The sequence below is a fragment of the Larimichthys crocea genome, chromosome VIII, assembly GCF_000972845.2.
Source record: "Larimichthys crocea isolate SSNF chromosome VIII, L_crocea_2.0, whole genome shotgun sequence".
NCBI lineage: Eukaryota > Metazoa > Chordata > Actinopteri > Sciaenidae > Larimichthys > Larimichthys crocea.
The window spans coordinates 7,160,965-7,185,284 of record NC_040018.1 but is presented as its reverse complement, the minus strand read 5'-3'; the positions used below and the strand labels follow the sequence as shown (position 1 = coordinate 7,185,284).

The 24,320-nt window shown below is 42.7% G+C and overlaps 1 protein-coding gene across 2 annotated transcripts in view; it reads right to left on the bottom strand.

Annotated features, from left to right (window-relative positions):
* Positions 1 to 833: 833 nt before the first annotated feature.
* The window catches only part of ccdc102a (coiled-coil domain containing 102A), an 84,472-nt gene continuing 60,985 nt past the window's right edge, over positions 834 to 24,320 (bottom strand). For both annotated transcript variants that reach the window (XM_027281139.1, XM_027281138.1), the window contains 7 exons: positions 18,248 to 18,486; positions 17,226 to 17,334; positions 14,071 to 14,187; positions 12,516 to 12,725; positions 8,005 to 8,175; positions 6,514 to 6,617; positions 834 to 1,216 (listed from right to left, as the gene is read on the bottom strand). In XM_027281139.1, the coding sequence (XP_027136940.1) occupies positions 1,084 to 1,216; positions 6,514 to 6,617; positions 8,005 to 8,175; positions 12,516 to 12,725; positions 14,071 to 14,187; positions 17,226 to 17,334; positions 18,248 to 18,486 (1,083 nt within the window). In that variant the 3' untranslated portion in view covers positions 834 to 1,083. The remainder of the gene's footprint in view (positions 1,217 to 6,513; positions 6,618 to 8,004; positions 8,176 to 12,515; positions 12,726 to 14,070; positions 14,188 to 17,225; positions 17,335 to 18,247; positions 18,487 to 24,320) is intronic.

The following is a 24,320-nucleotide window of genomic DNA, read 5'->3' as shown; positions in this document are numbered from 1 at the left end:
TCTTTGAGGAAAAAATAACAAAATTACAGCCCTGGGCTCGGCTTGTGTTCTCAGGTCTTGAATTTTGCCGTACGTGTCAGATCAGTGCCGGTGAGGAAACAGGGTTTGTTTACGGCTTATTTGTGTGCGTTAGGCTCTTTTGTACTCATCTGAACACAGCCCTCACGCTGATCATATGGAGCGAAGTGAAGTGAAGAGACTGATCGGGGGAAAACAGAAGTAAAGAAGAGAATCTCCTGCTGCACACTCTTTGTGGTTGTAAACTATTCACCTTGCAGCTAGACTGAGGCTAAAAGCTGAGCAGTGTGCTCCCAGCACCGGCTGTGATGAGAAAAAGACTTCGATACTCTCCTTTAGAAATACTGGTTAAAATGTGGCAGACCATTTTCAGTCATGGCAGTTCTTAAAATGATCCTTGTGATATATAAAAAAAATGCTTTTCATCCTCAGAGGAACATGAAGCCATAGGGGCGATGCAGATGTGGTTGAGGCCTGTTTAAATACAGTAGCGCAGTTCAGACGGGATGCTCGTGATGATACACATGAGGTAAGAATGAGTATGTTGAAAGGATGATGCGTGTTGGCCTTCGCTAGAAAGAAGTTCAAAAAGATGGTTGTTCAAGCATCACGCCGTCCAGACATGCTGTTGACGTCTGCCACACTCTTGCTGGGTTTGGTCTTGGTGCTGTGTGTCTGTATATCCAATTATGTCCAAGCATGTGTGAGTCTTAGTGTGTGTATGTGTGTGTGTGTAAGGATTAGGTGTGTGTCTTATTGCTGCTGGGTGGAGACTTTATGTTTTAAACTGCAGATGAACAATTACGTCTCCTTAAAAAGAAACATACATTTGTTTTTCATGATAATTTGATTATTGATCACTGATCAGTTGAGGAAACTGCCTAAGATAAAAGTGACGTTGACCTTTGGGCCTGACTCTTGGTAAATGTGACCCTTGAAGGTCCAGCGTGGAGGATTTAGGGGGATCTATTTGAATAATACAAATACAGATACAAAGTTTACCCAAAGAGCAACAATATAGTTTTTTCCTGTGTCACTATGTGTGTGTGTATGTGTGTGTGTGTGTCATGGGATCTGAAGCTGCAGTTCTTCATCCTCCTCGTCCATGTCACTGGTTGGACCATCTGGGTTTTCAGGACCGAATCGAGCTGTTCGCATTTTCCCAAACAGACCTGGATTCTGCTGCTGCCGCCGCAGTCTGACATGGACAGAGAGAGAGAGAGAGACAGGTAGAGAGACAGACAGGGAGAGAGAGAGAGACAGACAGAGCATATGTTGTTAAAATAACATTACAAATCTGTGTGTGTGTGTGTAAGGGAATGTATGTCTGTCTGTATGTTTACATCCAGGATACTGCAGCACAGCTGGAGTCTTAACGTGTTTATCATTACGAAGTAAGTGGAGGTACACGGTAAGAGTAAACAGGTCTTCATTTGAAATATTATTTCCATGCATCCGTTTCCTGTTTTTCTGCAGGAAGCATGATGCCATGTGTTAGAACGGATGGTGTCCACGGTTCTTGGACATATCTGTAATGGGGCAGCATTCAGCACTTTCCTCCTTTCTCCTCTAAGCTTCTCTCAGCTCCTCCTGTGCTGTCCACTTTTCTACACACTGCTCAGCCACATGCAGGCAGAGGTCACAGCATCAGGTTAAAAGCAGGCGGGGGAGCTGAGAGTGTACAGCTGAGCGACTGCAGCTGCCCCACGTTGTTTTCAATTGGAGTTACACACTGGCCTGGCTAACAGCTGCTGTGCTTTGGACAGTTACTCTGAATACTTCAGGGAACAGGTTTAGTTTAAAGATGTCATTTCAGATTTGGATGTGGAGATTATGTTCTGTTATGGATCACCACTGATCATCTGTCATCATTATTAACATAGACTGGTGAGTCAGCTCTGGTAGTTTTCTGATTGTACTTGGACAGTATATGGACAAAAAAATAATAATTAATTGTGCACAATGTGTGTTGACTTCACCCATGTGGGGTGCTATTTAAACGTTTGACATTAGAAGCACTAAACAAAGTGAAACCTTTGATTCAAAGTGAAGGAATCTGTTAAATATCAACATGTTTCAGGTAAGAAGGTTCGAGCTGCTGTTTAACTCCTGGATGGAAAGTCACAACATCATTCAATTCAATACAATTTTATTTATATAGTGCCAACTCATAACAAAAGTTATCTAATGACACTTTCCATGCAGAGCAGGTTTAGACTGTACTCTTTGTAATATTATTAACAGAGACCAACACTTCCACCATGAGCAAGCACTTGGCGACGGTGGCGAGAAAAAAAACTTCCTCCGCTGTGACAGATTCAGTTAAAGATAGAGAGAGGGGACAGATTTAAAAAATCTGTGGCGTCACCATCAAATATATATATGGATTTAATATGGACCAAAGTGGTGGACCAACAGCTTTAAAAATACTGTATGTTTCAAAGTACCTAAACTGATTCAGTAAGAGTTGACTGAAATTAGAATGGATTGTGTAACAGTGCTGACTGCTCCTGTGTCTTCAGTGAGATAAACTGATTGGGACACTGACGGGTACAAAGATGAGTACTGAATCATTTAAATAGATAATAAATACCAGCTAAGGGAATATGTGGTCTACATGGCAGAGTTGACTTCAATGAGCCATAAAATGGATTTCATTTCACTCAGAGCTGCATGTGTGTCCGACAGATTTTAAAAAAGGTGGTGGCTCAGTCCATAGGGACTCGGCTTGGGAACCGGAGGGTGTCCAGTTCAAGTCCCGCATGGACCAAAAGTACGGAAGATGGACTGGTAGCTGGAGAGGTGCCAGTTCACCTCCTGGGCACTGCTGAGGTGCCCTGGAGCAAGGCACTGATCCCCCCCAAAGATACAAACGTACCTTGAAGACAGACTTGTGAACATCTGAGATATTTCTTTTCTTGTCCTTGTTTTCACCTTTTAAAAAAGGTCCAGTGTGGTGTCAGCAGTGAGGCTGCAGACTGCATGGAGAAGCTATGAAGAACGCTTCAGGGCCTGTCTGCCTCTGCTCACATCTCTGTTTATCATGTGACCAAGGTTCTACACTCCAGTTATGTGGTGACGTCTGAGGCGTCTCCATGATGACTCAGCAAACCATATCGACATCACTAGCTGGGGTCTCCCACTTTTCCCTCCCTTCACCTCTCTCTCTGTCAACCTTTGTTGGCCACAGTGGCGTCACTAGGCCTATTTTAGGGGGGCCTCAGCCACACAGGGGAGATCCGTCTTCTCCAGGGCCGAAGTATTTTCTCCGGGGCGAACTCCCAAGATCCGACTCCACACTAGTGATGCGCCAGCGGTCCGCCCGCGGGGCGGGACGGTGCGGTGCGGGTAGATAATGTTCCACTTTATTGGCGGGGCGGGCTGGGGCGGGTCGAATAATGTATATTGGGATTTTTTTTCCATTTTCTTTAGCCATAGTTACTAGTTACTCCTCCAAAAAAGTACCTGCGTTAGTAACGTAATTACTCTGTTGTAGAAATAACTCGTTACTGGTAACAGACGTGGATAAACGTTTTCCCCCAGCAACAATCTGCACTTCACATATACATTCTTATCTTTCATCTCAGTATAGGTGAAGTATTGCTTGTATCGACAATTTGTATATTTGTGTATGGAGGCGTCATCGTCTTAGATTAATCAATTGATTGACAAAGCTTTAATTGGTGCTCTGAAAAATTTTTCGGGCGCTTTTTCTCCTCTATGGGCTAAGCCACCCCAGTTTCTTAAACCTAGTGACGTCCCTGGTTGGCCATTTTTCAGCAGGCCAGGAAAAGAGAAACTAGTAGATAAAGCATCGGAACATTTGGACCACAACACCAGCTCAGCCACTTAAAGCTTCTCAGGCACTTAGCAAAGCTTCAGACATGAATGACGATCCCCAACAGGGTGAGACAGGAAATAAGAAAAAGAAGCACGAGGGAACAGGAAGAGGCCGATACGCTTGCCATTGCTTCGTTTCAAACGGTGCTGTGGTTACTCTTTCGCTGAGCGATGAGGAGGATCGATGGCTTTTGCAAAAACACCAAAACATCGGATCGTCTTCCCTCACCACAGATGGAAACATGAGCAACCGCTGATTGAAAGGCAGTGTGTGTGTGTGTATCAGAGCACTTTGTGGTTGCATTGTATTATACGGCCAGTCTATCAAGTCAGTAATGTTTGCCAACATGTAGCACTACAGCGGGCGATGTGTGACAGACTGAGCAGCTAAACAGAAATATTGAATTAAAGATTTGAAATACAAAAATAATTATCATTATCTTTATTACACTGAAGACATCAAAGCTGTGAAATTCTTTTGTAAAAAATATGTTTTATATTTGATATTCTGAGTATCCATGTTTTGCTTTAATGACAGCATTCTCTCCATCAGCTTTATGTTGCCACTTTAAATGAAGGCCCTCTCTCAGTTTGTATGTGGTGGGACAGGGAGGGAATCAGGGGCCATGTTTGTGTGAATTTGGTGTCTGGTTAATTAATTCATTTGAAAATAAAATACAAAAAAAATCCTGTCACGGTCATCTCACATCTCCACCGTGCTTAAGAAAGCCCCGAAACAAGTGTAAAGTTCCAGATAGGAAGCATCCTGACTGAAACATTACCAATCAGCACGAATTGTGCATGGTTCAGGACAGGACGGCTCCACAGGAGGGGGTTAAACCACTGAGAACATCCCCCAAGTATCAGCGATGTATCGCTGAGAGAGGGCGCCTGCACACAGCCCAAAGGATATTAAAAGACAAAACCCAACCCAGCTACAGCCTGTTCACCCTGCTGCCATCTGGCAAGAGATAAGTATCCACCACAGATCAGCTTCTTTCCTCAGGTCAGCTCTTCCACATCCACGCTCCACCATAAATAAATGTTTTTTCTGGTGAAACACGAAGTAAACACAACATTTCATTGTGCTTCTGTGTGATATTGAACCAACCTTGATGAGAACAAGATACCTCAAATAAACCACACTGACAAGGACCGTGACACAAACTAACAACGGATTTAATAAGCATCAAATTTTACACACACACACACACACACACACACACACACACACACACACAGTCCCTGAAAAACTGAATGAAAAAAAAAATCCAGAATGAAGAAAAGCTTAAGATACACCCTCTACGAGAGCGCACAGCTTTTTGTCAGTCTCTGAAGCGGTTACCATGCCGACACGCCTGTCACTCCTCTACAGAGCGGAGCAACAAGAGAGCTCTCTGTTACTAGGGTAACCTGCGACTGGGAGCTTGGTGATTGGCTGTCGGGTGGCGGAGCAATGATGTGGAAAAAAAAGGGGAGAGAATGCAGAGGGAGAGGCAAGGAGCTGAGGACTGACGGAGAGTGTGTGAGCGAAAGTGAAAGACAGACGACACACACACATACACACACACACACACACACACACACACACACACACAGCAGAGGAAGCCAATCTGGAAACAGGAAGAGAAGTGAGGCTGTCAGCTTCACATCAGACACACCTGAACATGGTGTGTTTTAAATGAAAGCGATGAGATGTTCCTAAACACGCACTCTGGAAAAACTTGACTGCCTTCTGGATTTTCATAATAAAATACTACCGTAGATGATTTGATGGTGTGTGTCTGGCTTCTGGAATCCTGCAGTGACACACACTGCATGTTCACATTTTCAAAAAAATGTCTTTCTTTTATTTTTTTTTGGGTGTGACTTTGTCAAGTAGTCACAAAAGGTCACACACTTTTTTTTTTTACATAGTCTTTGTAATATTTGAACAGATTAATAATTCAGATTCAACAAATAAATCTGATATGACACCACCGTGACTGGTGAGTGTTCATGAGCTGTCACGAGTTGAAATGTTATGCAGGTCTGCAGGGGGACGAATGAGGTGTTATCCAAATCCACTTGGACAGTATTTATGATAGTTATTGATAGCTGACAGGAAATATTTTTTTCAGTTCAATGCGTCAATGTGTCTCTCAGAGATCTTTGACAGACGAGTCCTTCAGAAGGCTCGGTCCATCCTGTCTAGCCCTGACCACCCATTGTTGCAGGAATTTATTTCTCTGCCGTCTGGACGGCTACCTAGGGCACGAACAAACAGGTACAAATTCTCCTTTGTTCCTCGTGCAATCAATGCAATTAATTTGCACAACTCTTAAACTGCACTGTTTTTGTGGTATTTGTCTGTTTATTTTTTTTAAAATCTTTTATAGACTTTTTGCCTTCTGTTACTCATATTCTAACTTCATTTAGGATTGTTTAAATCAAGTTTTTGGTTGCTTTACTTTGCTTCATTGTTTTATGTCACTGTTTGTCTATTTATTTCTTGTTATGTATGTTGCATTGCCACTGCAAATCAAATTTCCCCTGGAGGGACAATAAAGCTCTGAACTGAACTGAACTGAACAGTTCTTGTTTTTTATACATGACAATATTGGCACCAGTTTGTGTGTGTGTGTGTGTGTGTGTGTGCGCGCGCACATGTCTTACCTTGACTGTAAGTGTTCCAATTGTACCTGCAGGTTCTCAGTCTGCTCCACCTGCTCATCCAGAGACCTCTGCAGCTTCCTGGTCTGGTTATGTGACTCATCCAACTTGATACACACACACAAACACACACTGTGAATATCACAATTGGTAAACTTTTACGCTAACACACACTCGTGCCTTTTTCCCCCATGTGAGCAACACACTGAAGAGCCTTCAGGGTAAAACGCTTTTTCTGCCTGTAACTGTGCTGCTCCTTACATCACTGGGTCCTGTTGGTTCCACTTAAGAGTCAAATCCAGGCATGGAGACATGATTAAAGGGAAATTCCAGTGTGTTCAGCCTGGGTCTTGTTCTCGTATTTGTTTGGATTATCTGCATCATCTCTCCACCTCCACTGTACAGTAGAAAGCTGTAGGCTTGCGCTGGCATATATTATCAGAGATGTATAGTAACGAAGTGGAACCACTTAAGTACTTTACTTAAGTACTAAAATGCAGTATCTGTACTTTTTTGGAGTATTATTTTTTTCCCCCAACTTCCACTTTTACTGCACTACATATTTTTGATGAATTTAATACTTTTACTCCGATACTTTTTTCATGTGCTGAATCGTTACTCGTTACTATTGTAGCGTCCAGCCGGACACGTGATGAATGACAAGGCGATATTGAACAAACCTGCATTTATTGCTGAACGGTTTGGTTACAGGACTCGGTGACTGTCGGCCGTAACCACGCCAAAAAACCAACATAACAGTCCCGGTCTCACACATCAACCTCGCTCGTGCGCCGTACCTCATACACCTGACACCCAGGTGCGCTCTCTCTCACCTGCTGCCCTGCCCCCTCGCTCTCGCATTCATTCAGACGCATTCACAGACCATGGGAAATCAGAGAACTCTACCATGAACATTGTAACACTGTAACATTAGAAGTTGTGCCTTAATAAATATTTGAAATAATATAAACAACAGTACTTGTACTTGTACTTTTACTTTTACTTTTAGTACTTGAGTAGCATTTTTTACATACTTCTACTTGCAATACTTAAGTACAAAACATTATATACTACTTTACTTATATATACTTTAGTACTTTTACTTAAGTATGGTGTTTAAAGAACACTTCAACTTCTACTCAAGTCAGTTTTTTGATATAGCACTTGTACTTCTACTCCACTCCTTTACTCCAGTACTTTATACATCTCTGTATATTATATATGTTGTTTGACATTTTGAATTGCGTTTCCTAAAAACATGAGGACAATTATCTCTACAGCAGAAGTGATGAGTGCAACGTTAGCATGAGTACATCAGCAGAATAGTCACAACAGTGAGAATAACAGCCCGGATGAAAGATGGTGGGATCTGTCTGTCTGCTTCAGCCACCACACACGGAGTCTCCAGAACATTTTGCTGTGTGGTTTTCTGTGCACAGTTTGACTTCATAGTATACAGTAGTAGTGATAGTGACAGTATAGTCATGTTCCTACCTCATCCTCGGCCTGTCCCAACTCTTTCTTAAGCTCCTCCACCCTCAGTCGCAGCTTTTTGACTTCAGCCTCGTGGCTCTCCACCCTCCGGTTGGCGTGGGCGAGCTCCGCCGTCTTCTCCTGAAACTGCTTCTTCAGTTTAGAGTGAATGTGGCGAAGGTCAGCCAGCTCCTGAGGACGCAGACAGACAGTTTGGTCAAGAAGCTCTTCTGTCTCATTTACTACTGAAAGATTTGAGCCGACTCATCAGTTCATCAATGGGTTCAAGTCGTTTATGACCTATACGTACATAAATCAATAAAAAAAAGACGCATAAAGTAACATAGAAAAGGCTTGTTAAGTTGAATCACTACTTTCTCTACATCCTCTAAACTCTGTGTGCACGACGCACGACAAGATCCGAATTGATATTTTGAAAACAAATTAAATGAAAATTTGAAAAATGTCAAAGTAGAGAGTTTAGGATACACATTTAACACAAAAAAATCTTAATTCATTTAATTTTTCGTTTTCACAATTATTATTTGAATATATTATATTATTTATATTTCAAAAATAATTATACATTTTTAAAGTTAGATTAAAAAAAATATATATGTAAATTTTGTCACTGAGCATGTGCAATCAAATGGAAAATGACATTTTAATTTTAAACTGCAGCTACTCAGCTGATTTTTTATCTTTAAACATATTAAGATCTTTGTAAAATGCAACATTTAATCAGTCGACCAAACAAATACCACACACACACACACACAGCAGCAGCTGCAGTGCAATCAGTTGAAATCACTCACTTTACACGTGGTGCTGTTCACACTGAGACCGTGGAAGCCAAACTCTGATCTAACAAAGAGTTCGGCGGAGCCTGCGGCACTCTAATCTTTGTTTGATGGCAGAGGGTGATATTCCTCAAATAAAATATGAGAGGGGTCTGATGTAATACAACCAGGAAAAGACAACATCCGATACTCGGTCTGACTCAAGAGTTTTACCCACAAGCTGAACAGATCTGTGGCCAGTGGAACACAAAGACAACTGAGAATGGAACTGATGAAAACTCTGACGCTTAAAAAAACAAAACAAATGAGAAAATAACCAACAGATTGATTCTTCTTATTATTTATTATTATTATTATTATTATATGATATTATTTGATTGACTGTGTTCAAGGTTATAAAACAACACAAACATGAATAAATAAGTTAAACATATACTTCTTTGATTGTGATGAATAGTTTGAATGGATTTCTTTCCTCCCATATTCCTCTGGACGGCTTCATCAGCCCAGTTTCTCCACAGATTCATTAAAGTTTCATCTACTTGGCCAACAGGACATCCCAAAATATCCACTGCCAGAACAAAAGGTCTGATGAATGAAACAGGATTACAGTGTGTGCCTCAAAGCAGACATGTCGGCCAGAAACCTCAATATTCCCCCAGACTGAAGATTTATCACTTTGAGAACACGGAGAGGAGGAGAGGGGAGCGGCTGGGACTCCCTGACTCTATTAAACACAAGACATCATCACTGAATCATCTCTGAGCATGTGTGTGTGTGTGTGTGTGTGTTACTTCATTAAAGTTTCTTGTTAATTTAGATTTTTGTATTTGTGCCAAGTCTGTCACACACACACACACACACAGACACACACACGCATGTGTGTTACACCACAATGCCTGTTAAATGTTTCTCCTTGACTGGAAAGACCCTGACGTCTGCCTCTACATCTGTTCCACTGAAACACACACACACACACACACACACACACACACACACACACACACAAAACCATGTTTAGACGTTCATCACCTTGACAAAAATGTCCTTTATTGTGAGAAGAAGAAAAAACAACATGCCTCAGTTAGGCAGACATGAACACACATATCTCTACATGCGCAAACACACACACACACACACACACACACACACACAATCACAAAGAATAACTAGCATTCACCCTTCCCCCTCTGCCATTCTGAATTTAGCATTAATTTAGACAGCAAAGTCACACACACACACACACACACACACACACACAGAATTGGGTTTATAATCAGGGCTGCCCAGGAGAATGGGGGAAGGACATTGAGGCTGGAGCGAGGAGGCAAATGAAGACAAAGCCATCAGATGAATAAAAGCAGCAACAATAAACATGAATGGACGTGACGACCGTCGGCCTGTGCATGCTTCCACAGGTGTGTGTGTGTGTGTGATGTGTGCATGTATGTTCCTGATCAATCATTTCATGTAAAAACAATATGCTGTGTATCGTGTGTCATGCTGTGCATGAGCAGCCTGCTCGTCCTGACAGGCTTCATGTTTTATTTATGTCAGCTGGCTCAAAGACGTTCACAAATAACATTAGGCTGTGTTTACATGAAGCGTCCATTATGCAGTCAGACTTTAACATTTAGATATATCCACATTCTTTGTTCTTTCCTCACTCGTTTCCCCTCTTTGCCTTCCTCCCACTCCTTTGCATCCTCCTCTCTTTCTTCTCTCTCCCCCTCTGCCCTCTGATCTTCATTTATTTCACCACACACACCCTCCTGCCTTGGAGCCTGGGAGCTAATTCCCCCTTTTTGCTCAAACACAATGTCTGGAATAATTATTTTGTCTCTCCTTTTGATTCATTTTATCAGAATCTCTACCCTCTGTGTGTGTGTGTGTGTGTGTGTGTGTTGCTACCTGCAGCATTAAATAAACCCGAGAGCTTCATAAATAACCCTGTGGGTCGGGTCGTAATGGGGACCACTGTGCCACCCAAACCGGCTGCTTATAGGAGGGAGCAGGAGACTAGAGATCATGACACACGCACACGCACACACACACACACACACACACACACACACCAAAAAAGGAGTATATAAAACTACTGCACAGTAATTAATGAAACTTTTGAAATCATCTTGCATGAAATGAAATGAATGAAAAGAGACAGACTGAACACAGCAGGTCTCCCTTCATACACCTTCATCCTGACACAGGTGCACCCAGGGTAAACAACCCCACCTGGTGACCATTGGTGTCATAACAAGACATCCATCCATCCATTATCCGTAACCTCTTATCCTCATTAGGGCCATGGTGGAGCTGGAGCCTATCCCAGCTGACTTTGGGTGAAAGGCGGGGTACACCCTGAACAAGTCACCAGTTCATCACACATAGAGACAAACAAACAAATACAGCTGTGGACAACCTAGAGTCACCAGTTAACCTGTGAATGTTCATGTGTTTGGACTGTAGGAGGAGGCCGGAGACACAAAGAGAACATGCAAACTCCACACAGAAAGGAACCAGCCAAGGTTCAAACCAAGAACCATAACAAGACATCTGCTTATAATTTACTGAATCTCCAGATATTCATCAGAATGTTATGAGATCTTATTTTAATCAACTTTATTTCCATTTTGATTGTTCTGATCTGTTGAAATATTTCTTCACACTGTGATTCTGTTTGAAACCTGTTCGCTTTGCTACAAGGTGTGAAGCCTGTCAGTCACTTCAGCTACCTGTGATTGTGATTGTTTATCAGTGTGTGTGTCTGCGTGAGATGCCTTTAGTTGCTAGACAGTTATTATATCAATTCAATTCCATCTCTGCTGTGAAGCAGAGGGTTAGGGTTCATAACTGTTTTAAACCACCGCGTCATGGAGAGATTTGAAACAAAGTATGAAAGGTGACGGAAATAGTTGCTGAGACAGAAGAATGAAGGAGGGCTGGTTAATATTACAAGTATTATCAGACTAAGCCCAGACGGCCTTCAGAGGAAAAACATTTATTTCTTTGGTCACTGCATGAAGCTCAGCTCATGTCGCAGCCCTCTGAATTATCATTTCAACTCTAGAATCAATGGGTGCCTCAGTAGTTTACCTGGTACAGCACCACCCTATATATCAAAGTGGAGTCCAGCCTGAGCGCTCTGCTGCATGTCATCTCGGTTTTTTCCACGAGAACCTTCTTGAGGTTTGAAGCAGTAAAGACATAAAAAATTAAAAATGATCCTTGTGAAGCTAAAATGAAGCACTGACACCGTCAACATGTTCCAGCTGTTACCACCAACACCATGTGAGCGAACACAGACAGCTATTAAAGACAGAACGCATAACACAAAGGGGACTTCAGCATCACATATCACACACGGGAACACTGTCCAGTCTCTCCCAAGTGAAGATGATTTCACTATCAGTCAACCTGTGTGTGTGTGTCTGTGTTAATCACTTGCCCTGTTTCTCATTCTCTGTCAGGATCAATACCATGATTTCAACAGTATACACAAAACAATCTCTCTTTACACACACACACAGACACACACACAGAGCTGAAGGTGTTGCAGAAAGTCAAGGTCCTAAAAGAAACTTGTAACATACTGTATATAGAGAGCTCATCGGTGTGGATGTTTGGTGGATGATTTGGGTTCATGAATGAAAGGACTGATGAGAAAGGAGGAGCAGGGTGTCTGTTCCTGGTGGAGAACATTCTCCTCTGCAAGGTAGAAGCTGTGCCCACCTTGTTTCTCTCAAACAGCTCAGTCTGAATGGCCTTGAGGTCGGTGTCGAGGGCGGAGGCCGCCTGCCGGCGTTTCTTGGCCAGTTGCTCCTCCAGGTCTTCAGTCTGGGCCCTCAGCTTCTTGTTGTCCCTCTCCAGGGCGAGTTTCTCGGTCTCCAGGCGCTCCCTGCGCCCCCACTCTGCAGCGTTCTCCACCTGCAGCCTCTCCATCTGATGGAAAAACAAGAGAGAGCAGAGAGAAGAGAGGCTGAACACACACTGAAATGAGAAACGTACGCTAAGTGTACCAACAAACCCTGATGGAGACAAAGCTTTGAGATGGGGTCGCATTCCTTCTACAGCAGCTTCTGTGATACACTGTAAAAAGCGCAGCCCATGAATCACTACTACACGATAAAGATGGCAACTCTTTACAGGTGTAGAACTCGCAGCTTTTAATTAAACTGACAAGAAAAATAAAAAGATGGATCCATGCAGGGGTGATGTGACGCAGGGCAGAAGTGTTTCACAGTAAGGGCAAATCTACGGTGGCCCTGAAGTGCAAAACACAACAGCAAATTCAAAAACACAATAGCAAATCGAATAACACAACAGCAAATCGAATAACACATTAGCAAATTCAAAACTGAAAGTGTAGGTACCCTCGGGTGACATGAATCGTTGCTGATTGGACTGGTGGTCCTTTGAACCGGAAAGACATGGCTTACATGTTTTCAAAATATGAGCGCTGTTAGTGACAATGTACGCGCTGCTATAAAGGATATTTTGATGCATGACATGGATATGACGTGCATCAAAATATCCTTTATAGCAGCGCGTACGATTTATGTCGCCCGAGGGTACCTACTCTTTCCTCTTTGAATTTGCTGTTGTGTTATTCGATTTGCTATTGTGTTATTCGATTTGCTATTGTGTTATTCGATTTGCTGTTGTGTTATTTGATTTGCTATTGTGTTATTTGATTTGCTGTTGTGTTATATGATTTGCTATTGTGTTATTTGATTTGCTGTTGTGTTATATGATTTGCTATTGTGTTTTTGAATTTTCTGTTGTGTTTTGCACTTCAGGGCCACCGTACAAACCTCAAGGTTGTGATACATCTATATACCCGTTAAACTAACTGCTGCTTCACAAGATAAGTAGTCCTGCATGGTTCTATTTCATATAGAAATGAAATGCTTAAGTTTATGACTGCTCACTATGAAACCGCTAGTCTGCTGAACTTGTGATGACACTCATCTGTGCTGACTGCACAGGGTGAAGAGAGATCATGTGTCAGACACTTGATGGCAGTGTAAGCAGGATTATTATCCTCAGTGTAGAAAAGGAGAAACTGCTGAAAAGAGAATATAAAATCCAAAAGACCCAACTGGAACATTAAAGTAATACTGATTTTGAAACAAAAAAACAAACAGTCGTGGCTTGGTGGCTTAATGCCTGCCCACCCCGTAACCATTACCCGTAACTCCTTTCTCCTTATACTCCTTATTCCGCCATGCTGCTGTTAACCCCTTCTCCATCTCACGCCTCCTCCTCTGCCCTGCAGTCTCCTCACCTCAGCTCGTAGTTCGGCTAGCTTCTTGTCCATGCTGGTTCTGGCTCCCAGTTCGTCCTCCAAGTCTTCAGATATGCGGCCGAGCTCGTCCTGGTGCATTTCCTTCAGCAGGTTCAACTGGATGGTGTTAGGAAAGGTGGGGAGAAAGATAAATGTAGGAGGTGTGGAGGTGTTTGTTTTAGTTGGTCTTGTTCTTCATTCTTTATGTTTTTAAGAACATGTTGAAATGTAACATCTGACACTTGACATATTGCCCATTTACACATCCAGAGTCATGTTTCACACGTGTCATATTTACTATATATTTAAATGCTCTCCACCATGTTCACCGGCTAGTCTGTTTCTGTCTGCTGCTGAGCAGGTGGTGCACAGAGGTGGTGTAGAGCTTTTTCACTCATCTTGAGAGAGCTGCGACTGAAACAAAGTCTCTTTCACATCTTTTTATAAAAATGTCTCCTTTTTGCATCTAAACAGATTACTGTTGCAGGACTGTTTACTTGGTTACATGCACTTTAATGTACTTTCATACAATCCAAAATTCAAGTTAGTTCAAGTCAGTTATGCTGAGGAGGAGACAGGACACTTCAGTGCTCCGCTATTCTGCAAACCTTGTAATAGCTTGACATTTAATGTTATTTACAAGTTTATGAGAAAAGACTTTTCCTCCAGAAAAAGTGGAACCAAACATCTCCTGTGATCTTGACATATCTGGGACAACAAGCTATAGATAAGGATGACCTAATCTCCTTTACCATCCCTTCTCTTCCCTCCTTGTTCTTATCGGTCATTGCAACTCTGCCTGCGTCTCATCTGCCTCTTCTCCACCTTCAGCGATTCGCCCCTCTTCCATCTCCATCTCTTTTCCCCGCTTATCTTCAAAGCACCCATCATCACCATCTACACATCTCTCATATCTTCTGACCGATCCTCTCCTCTCTTTCTCTCCGCTGCTTTTATCAAGCTGACTCTGTCAGTCAGTGAGATTTTTCATGAGATGTGTGTTTGCTGGCTCCTTTTCTTCCCTACGGCTCATTTCTCTACAGGCCTGGACTGCCCCCGAGTGGGCATTATGGGGGAATTCATAGTGAACTTGAATGTGATCACTTGATTATAGACTAGAACATTATAGATATAAGTTTTTTTCTGATAGGGCACATATACTCTGTTTCAGGAAAGTGTTCATGTGCACTGTGAGGTCAATTTGGACAATGACGTTTATTGTAAAACATCTTCGTCTCAGTGTTCCATAACCACATTTGAGGCATCATTGTTAAAAGAATAAAAGAATATTTATGGACATAAACACATTTAACTAAAAAAATTCAGGTTTCAGGGGTGTTGATTAGCTCAGGTCAGTATCCACCCTATGAAGGCTGAACAGCGGCCCAGGGTTCGAATCTGACCCGTGGCCCTTTGCTTCATGTCGTTCCCCATCTCTCTCTCTCCCCACATTCCTGTCACTCTTCAGCTGTCTCGGCCAAAATAAAAAGCTTGAAAAAGGCCAAAAAATAAATAAATTCAGGTTTCATTTATGGTGAGGTGAGGCCATCTCGTCTTCACTGACATTGTTTTTTACGTGTCTTGCTGGTGCAGCTCACACGTGGATTAACATCCTGCTTAAACAGTTACATGAAGAATTACAACCTAAACTAAAATTACACACAATTACACTCATCCTACTGTATATATTGTTACACATATCATGTATTCTTTTAAGATACTGCACATGTCAGAACTTGTTCTCACATATCAACCCGCTGTCAGCCCAGTGTCCCTCAGAGAACCACTGAGAGCTGGAACATGAACAATGTACTTTATTTATACAGCCCTTTACAACAGTCCTTTCGGTGTACCAAAGTGCTTTACAGCAGGTAATAAATAACGAGAACAATAAGTAAAACAAATAATAAATAAAAACAATAAAGGAACAGTAAAAACAATAAAATACAACAAAATCGAGATGGATAAAAGTGTCATCATACTACTGGGTATTGAAAGCCATCCTGAAAAGGTGGGTTTTTAGCCTGGATTTAAAGAGGCCAAGGTCAGAAACAAGACGCATCTCCACGGGGAGCTTATTCCAGAGCCTGGAGGCGGCAACGGAAAAAGCTCGGTCACCCCCAGTGTTCGTATTTCGACCTGGGCATTTCCAGCAAAAGTTGATCGTTGGACCTCAGAGCTCTACCAGGATTGCGGACAGTTAAAAGCTCAGATAAATACGAAGGGGCGAGGCCGTTAAGAGCTTTAAAAACAAATATTAAAAGTTTAAAATCAATTCTAAAAAGAACAGGAAGCCAGGGAAGGGAGTTGATATGCGCACGTCGGTTGGTGTTGGTTAAAAGACGGGCAGCAGCGTTTTGCATAAGTTGAAGTCGACTGAGAGAAGACTGGGAGACGCCGACATAAAGTGCATTGCAGTAGTCTAACCTTGAGCTTATTAAGGCATGGATGAAATGCAGAGAAGTACAGAAAAGGCGCTCTGCGTTTAATGAGTTGCCCCCTGGCTGTCAGCTACAGATACAGCTTTAGGGCTCAGTTCACATTTCCTTAAGAACCATGTTCCATAATCCCTCAGACCAATAACATTCAACCAAACCCTGAATCAAAACTAAAGACCAGCTGCTGATGGATGAAACCCATGTCTCTCCAACATTAAAGCTTTCATTGCCTCATAGTAAGTGGACTCAAGTGTAAAACGTAAAAGGACAGTATCAGTTTGAAGGTGGAGAAGGTGAAGCCGTACATTTCCAGCTGATCTGGAAGGACACTTTTCTTTGCTGTTGTTTAGAAGTCTCCGTGTCTTTGATCCATGCTTAATGCACTTCAATGCTTCCAGGTAACCACCCTCATACAAAGTCAGTTACAAAGTAAGTACACTGTTTCCCGTGAAGTTGGAATAATTTTGTTTTCAGACACATTCCTCCTCCTCTTTTTATTCTTATTTATACACATCGGGTTCATTGTCACAATCATTTCATGAGAAGAGGTAAAAATGTTTTATTCCAACTTCATGGACAACAGAGTACATTGCTAATTAGTATAAATGGTATTTTCACCTGTCGTCTACAGTCTGCTCAGACAGAAGTCATGCTACGACAGCTCTGATGTCTCTCCCAGTCAAATAGATCATCTCTCTGACTGCATGGACGTCTCACCTGTTTGAGAGCCTCCTGTTTGGTCTTGGTGAGCTCCTCATATTTAAGTTTCCACTGACTGAGTTCCGTCTCCAGCCTCTCGATGCTCTTACTCAGTGCCAGCTTGTCTCTGGGAAAGACGCAACACAAATTAGTGATGTTCAACAATCATACAGCGGTCAGCAAATGTCTTGAGAATTCACATTTTACATGGCCACCTATAGAATCTCTGAGCAGATCGAAACCATTCACAGCCTCTGGAACATCATGCCTGCACTGTTCTTTAAAATGAAATCTGTATGATGCTCAATTAAAAACACATGACACCATAATGCATGGAAACATGGATATGTTAGCAGTGACTGTGGCCAGTCCTGACTTCAGTTACAGCCAGTAGCTGTACAATCCCAATCTAGAACATGTCACATTTCAAACGGAGGACACATTTCTGCTCTTCAGCTGCTGTGACAGAACAAAGGAGGCCACCGCATCAGATGTTACACTGATCACAATCTGAAAACGGTAATGTAGGAAACTACACTACAGCTGCACTATGAGAAACCTGACGCCCTCAAAACCACGTGAAATGTGAACAGGTGCCTCAGAAAATGATATGAATGATGATGAAGCACATAATGTAATTAATAATTATCTGAAAATTCATTATTGTTACCATATTTCCATTATAGTTTATAGTTAATTCTCTGTCTCTGCCTCTCTCTCTAAAACTAAGTATTCATGAAGCAGATCATTAAAAAAATATATAATATATAATAATAATATATACTGTAATATAAATAATTATAAAATCTGATTATTATTATTATTGATGCATCTCATTAAAGTATGCTTTTAATATAGTAGCAGGTGTTAGTTATTTTAACAATTTAATATAGTATAACATGTTTTGTCAGTTAAATATCAAATATCTTCAAAATAACTATAGCGGTTATATAGATCAAGTGGAGTATAATATTTCTCCCTGCAATGTGCTGGAGTGGATGACATACATGACTGTATGTTATGTCCAATGCCTCTCTTACTCTCTCTCTTTCAGCAGGACTTTCTGGGACTCGTCCAGACGAAGCTGCAGAGCGTTGAGTTTGCTGGAGTCTTCCTCCACCGTGCCAATGTCATCCCACAGCTGCCTGCTGCGTTCCTGCCGGCTCAGGCCGGAGGATGAACGTGAGCTGGACAGGTTAACACCACTGCGACTTTCCCAGTCCTCTGGGTCACCTTCAGGGGCTCTGGAACGAAGGACAGAGTCCAGCACCTCCAAGTCCTGACAAAGATAGGAGCGAGAGGGATGTCGTTTAGCTCAGTTGGTAGAGCGTCCGCCCCATGTATGAATGCTCAGTCCTTGCTGCTGCGGTCCAGGGTTTGAATTCAACCTCTGGCTCTTTCCCGCATGTCATTCCCCATCTCTCTATCTCCACATTCCTGTCACTCTTCAAGCTGTGTTAAATAAAGGCCAAAAAAATATTTAAAAAGATAGGAGTGAGAAGGGGAGATCAGGACCTCGTTGAAACAGGGGCATACTAAGCTGTTAAACCAACAAAATGAATAATGTTATAAAAAATTAGGATTGTACTGGGCTGCAGATGTTTTAACTCTTAGAGGGAGTGTATGTGTGTTTTGTCTTTTGCATATCTTGTGTACTTCCTTTATCTAGCATGTGTTTGTTGAAGCTGCCTGGGAAAGGAAATTTAAAAATGTTCAAGGACATGAGAGACAGACTAAGGGAAGTGTCATTTTGAACAAGAAACATAATGTTCATTACTAAGGGGAAAACCAAAAAAGGAAATCGTTAGTGGGAAGATGTTCGAGACAGCCCATTTTGAATGAATTGTATAAAAACCACATGACAGAGCTCCTCGAGGAGCCTTTTCTCTGTAACCCTCTTGCGTGTTGCACTGTTAAATACATGTTTCATCACTGCTGTCCTGGCTCTGCAGTGGGGTACTAGCTCTAGTTGACAGATCTAGCACTGGGATGCCCATGGGACTAATAGGTGAATGTTCCAGAATAATGGTGGATGCACTAGAATCTCCATCATAGACATCATCAGTGGTTGAGATGTCTGAACTGACTTCCGTGTCTTGTCGTGTTTTTTTCGAAGGAGGAACTTTGGCCTTCCTTGGACTTCTGACATTTGAGAGTCTCTTCATGAGCTTTTTGTTTAGCAACATGCTCCTGCGAGGCATTACATAGTGAACATTAAAAAAATGTACAGTTACAGGTCACCATCATTTACCATCCACAGCAATAGTGAAAAACTCTACTCACCCATCACTGTTTGATGACTGGCCTTTTATCATTGGAATAGTAATCCACCAATCGTTTTGCCATGGCATTCACCTCATGTTTGGTGGGTATCTGCCGTCCTCTGTGGCTCCTTGCGATAAAAAAATCATATAGTCATAGTCTTTCTTATGAGTCGGCAGAAGAGCTCCTTGGCTAAGGGCCACGCTGTGCCGGTCCCTCGCCATTTCTGCTCAACGTAGATGCGTCGCAACTGTTCCAAGCTCACTGTCTGTGAAGGACTTATGTATTGTGGTTTTAGACCGTTCTGTGGGGCGGTCACGGAGACTACGTCCACGGCCGGACTACGTCTGAACATAGTCTCTGTGACGCTTTAGCTACTGTTATTGCATCATTTCGCTTGGTTGGACTAAACTTCCATCCATTTTTGCGTATACAGTTCTTATGATCACTAGACAATACTTTATTTTCACATTTATTTAATTCAATGAAATCCATGCATTATCGTATGCAACTGGCATATGAGAGCATCTAGGCATTTTACCTGGTCTTGCGTTCTGAACTCGTGCCTTGGAATTCGTGTTCTCCACACACTAAACATGATGCACAATTTTTTTTACGTATTTGTGAATCCATTACCTCGCATCCCCCCGTTGACACATGAAGTCCATCCATGCGTCAATACTGCCGCAAATTGAAATTATTTTTATTGTATATATATTATGTATACATTACCCTTTACCTTTACCCCAACATCTAAAACCTGGACGTCGTCTCCGTGTGATGTCGGAGACTGGTCAAAAACTTCGACTGACTGCCTCGACTGTTTCAACCTGGATTAGTCTCCATGACGTCCCATGGACTGTCTAAAACCTGGTCTTCGTCTTGTGGACCGCCAGACGTCTAAAACCTGGAGTGGTTCTCCGTTAAGGTCCCACAGACTGACTAAAACTTGGAGAGTAAACTCCGCTCGTGACCTCCCCACAGACTGTCTAAAATCTCGACATAGTCTCCATTGACAGTCTGACGACATTCTAAAACCGGACCTAGTTCTCTTGACGTCCTAGATACTTCTGAAACAGGGACATGTCTCCGACGTCCGGACTGTCACCTGACCTCCGAGTCCACAAATCTGTCTAAAACCTGGAACGTAGTCTCCGTGGCCACCTTAAACCGCCACAAGACGTGCTAAACGTTCGACATACGTCTCCTATGACGTCTCGACAGACAGCTTCTAAAACCTGTACGTAGTTCGCTGTGCTTGACAGGATGCTGAAAATTGGCGTAGTTCTCCTGAGTGTCCCCAAACACACAGTTCCTAAACCTGGAAGTCGTCTCTGTGGACCACAGGCTGTCTAAAACCTGGACGATAGTCTCTGTGACGTCCCCATGGGACTGTCTAAACTTTTCGACATAGTCTCTGTGACCCGATCGTCTCTAAAAACCCTGACGTCAGTCTTCTATGACGTTCCCAAGCAGGACTGTCTAAAAACCTGGACATAGTCTCCAGACATCCCACAAGATGCTCTAAAACCTGTTGAGTCTCTGTGAGGTCCCCCACAGACTGTCTAAAATTTGACCCTTGGGGACTGTCACAGATACTACGTACATGTTTTAGACAGTCTGCGGTCCAGGCGACTACGTCCAGGTTTAGGACCAGTCCATGGGGACGTCACAGAGACAACTTGAAGGTTTTAGGACAGTCTTTTGGGGACCTCTCACAGCGGGACTACGAACAGGTTTTAGACACTCTGTGGGACGTCATGGCGACTTTCCATCAGATTTTAAAACATGTTCTGTGGGAGGAAAACGACAGTCACACGAGAACTACTCCAGGTTTTAGGAAATCTGCGGTCACAGAGACTACGTCCAAAGTTTTAGACGATTTTGTCGGACTGTACACAGTAGACTACGTTCCAGGTGTTAGAAGTTCTTCGGTGGGGCCAACGTCAACAGAGACTCTGCCAAGTTTTAGGAACGTTCTGTGGGGACTCACGGACTTAAATCGCAGGTTTAAGACAGTTTGTCCAACGTCACGAGACTACGAACAGTCTCCTGACCAGTACTGCAGGGACGTCACCGGAATACACGCCACACACATAGACTACGTAGGTTATTAGAGACAGTCCCTGTTGGGGACGGCACAGATGACGTATACGTCCAGGTTTTAGACACTCTGTGGGGGCGTCTTTGAGACTATGTAGAGTTGTTAGACAGTTTGTCGGACTCACATGAGTACTACGTCCAGGTGTTTGGACCGGACTGCAGGGACGTCACAGAGACTATGTTCAGGTTTTCGCAGTCTGTGGGACGTCACGGGAGACTACGTCCATGGAGGACTACCGTCTGAAAACCATAGTTCCTCCTGTGCGTCCTGCAGTCTCTGTGACGTCCCTGCAGTCTGTCCAAAAACTGGACTTGTCTCTTGTTCTCGTTCTTCTGTGACTACGTCCTGCTCTCCCTGACAAACACAACGTCTTTTTTTAAAACACCGGATTTTTTATTGTAGTTTTCGTAAGTGTTGTCGGTTTTTTGTGTCTTTAGTTTCTCTGTGTGACGACGTCCCCACAGGGACTCTTTCTACAATTATATAAAAAACCCTGCCCTGGACCCATTTACATTAGTCTCTGTGTGTGTTCTTTTTTTGTACCCACAGGACTGTCTAACCACCTGAACCATAGTTTCTCTGTGACGTCCCTGCAGTCTTTTGTCTAACAAACCTGTCGTTAGTATCCGTGAAGTCTTGGACAAAACTGCTAAAAACTGGATTGTTTCTTGTTGTGTAGTCTCTTTGACGTCCCCCACAGATGTCTAAAAACCTGGACATAGTCTCTGTATGATGTCCCCACAGACTGTCTAAACCTGGACATAGTCTCTGTTGATTGTCCCCACAGGACTGTCTAAAAACCTGGACCGTAGTCTCCATGACGTCCCCACAACCCCTGTCCTAAAACCCTGGACCCCGACGAGTCTTCCGTGACGTTCCACACAGACTTGTGTCTATTTAAAACCTGGATTTTTTGTACGTCTCTGTTGACTTACCCACAAACTGTCTAACACCTGGACGTAGTTTCCGTCGTTTCTGTGCTGTCCCCATGGACTCGTCAAAACTTTCGACGTAGTCTTCTCGTGACAGCAGACTCTGTTCTAAAACCTGACGGTCCCTGACGGCCCCCCAGACTGTCTAAAATTTTGACATAGTCTCTGTGGATGCAGACTGTTCTAAAACCTGAAATGTTAAGTACCTTCAAATCCGTTCCATATACCGATTTTCCGCACTATATGATTATAAGCGCTACCTTGAATGACATGGCCTATTTTTCAAACTATTTTCCTATATCGGGGCATGCATATTCAGGCGCATATAGAAAGAATACGAAGCTACAGTAGTGGCTGGGGTGGTTCGTTATGCCATCCACTAGAATGGAGCTGCACTAAAGGGAATGGTCAACACAAAACATCCGAATAAGTCAGTCAAACTTAGTGTGTGGAAAACAGAATGTCCAAGGCAGATACCCCACCAAACATGAGGTGAATGCCATGGCAAAACGATTGGTGGTTACTATCCAATGATAAAAGGCCAGTCATTCAAAACAGTGAGTGGGTGAGTAGATTTTTGTTCACTATTGCTTGTGGGATGGTTATGGATGGTGACTGTACTTCATTTTTTAATGTTCACTATGTTATGCCTCGCAGGAGCATGTTTGCTAAAAAGCTCATGAAGAGACTCTCAAATGTTCAGAAGTCCAAGGAAGGGCCAAGTTCCTCCTTCGAAAACAACACGACAAGACACGAAGTCAGTTCAGACATCTCAACCACTGATGATGGTATGATGGAGGATTTATCTAGTGCATCCACCATTATTCTGGAACATTCACCTATTAGTCCCATGGGCATCCCAGTGCTAGATCTGTCAACTAGAGCTAGTACCCCACTGCAGAGCCAGGACAGCACGTGATGAACATGTATTTAACAGTGCCAACACGCAAGAGGGTTACAGAGAAAAGGCTCTCTGGAGCTCTGTCAGGTGTTTTTATACAATGCATTCAAATGGGCTGTCTCGAACATCTTCCCACTAACGATTTCCTTTTTTGGTTTTCCCCTTAGTAATGAACATTATGGTTCTCTGTCCAAATGACACTCCTTTAGTCTGTTTTCTCATGTCCTTGAACATTTTAATTTCCTTTCCAGGCAGCTTTAACAAACACATGCTAGATAAGGGGAATACAAAAAAAAGACAAAACACACATACACTCCCTCTAGAGTTAAAACACCTGCAGCCCAGTACAATCCTAATTTTTATAACAACTTCCCTTTGGACCTTTTGAAATGATAAAGTGTATCTCAAAGTAACCAAACCTTACATAATGTAGTGTCGATAACTGGAATATATAGTGTAAAATATTGCAGTTATGTCTGTTAAATTCTCACCGTAAGGACATGGAAAAAGAGCCTCGCTGCTTTAATGCCAGTTTTCTTATGGCATGGTGCTGGACGGGAAGAGGCAGGTGGCCGGGCTCGGAACCCCAGCTTTGACATGCGCCCACTTCGGCTTCCCCTTGTTATCCACTCATCTCTTTTCTTGTGTTACCCTTTTTCATACGGCATCTTGTTGGCGCTTTCGTCTTCCCATTTTCTTTCCCTACGTATCCCCCTTTCCTCCTACCTCTGTTCTCCCTTTTTAACCACTTGGCACCCCGACAGTACCCCTTTTTCCCCCCTTCTTCTTGCGTCTTTTTCTTTTTTTTCTTTTTGGTCTTCGTCTCGTCATACTACTTTTGTTTATGTTTCTTCTCTCTTTTTGACTTCCCACCCTCCTACTTTCTATTTATCTTCTTTGTAATCACCATTGGA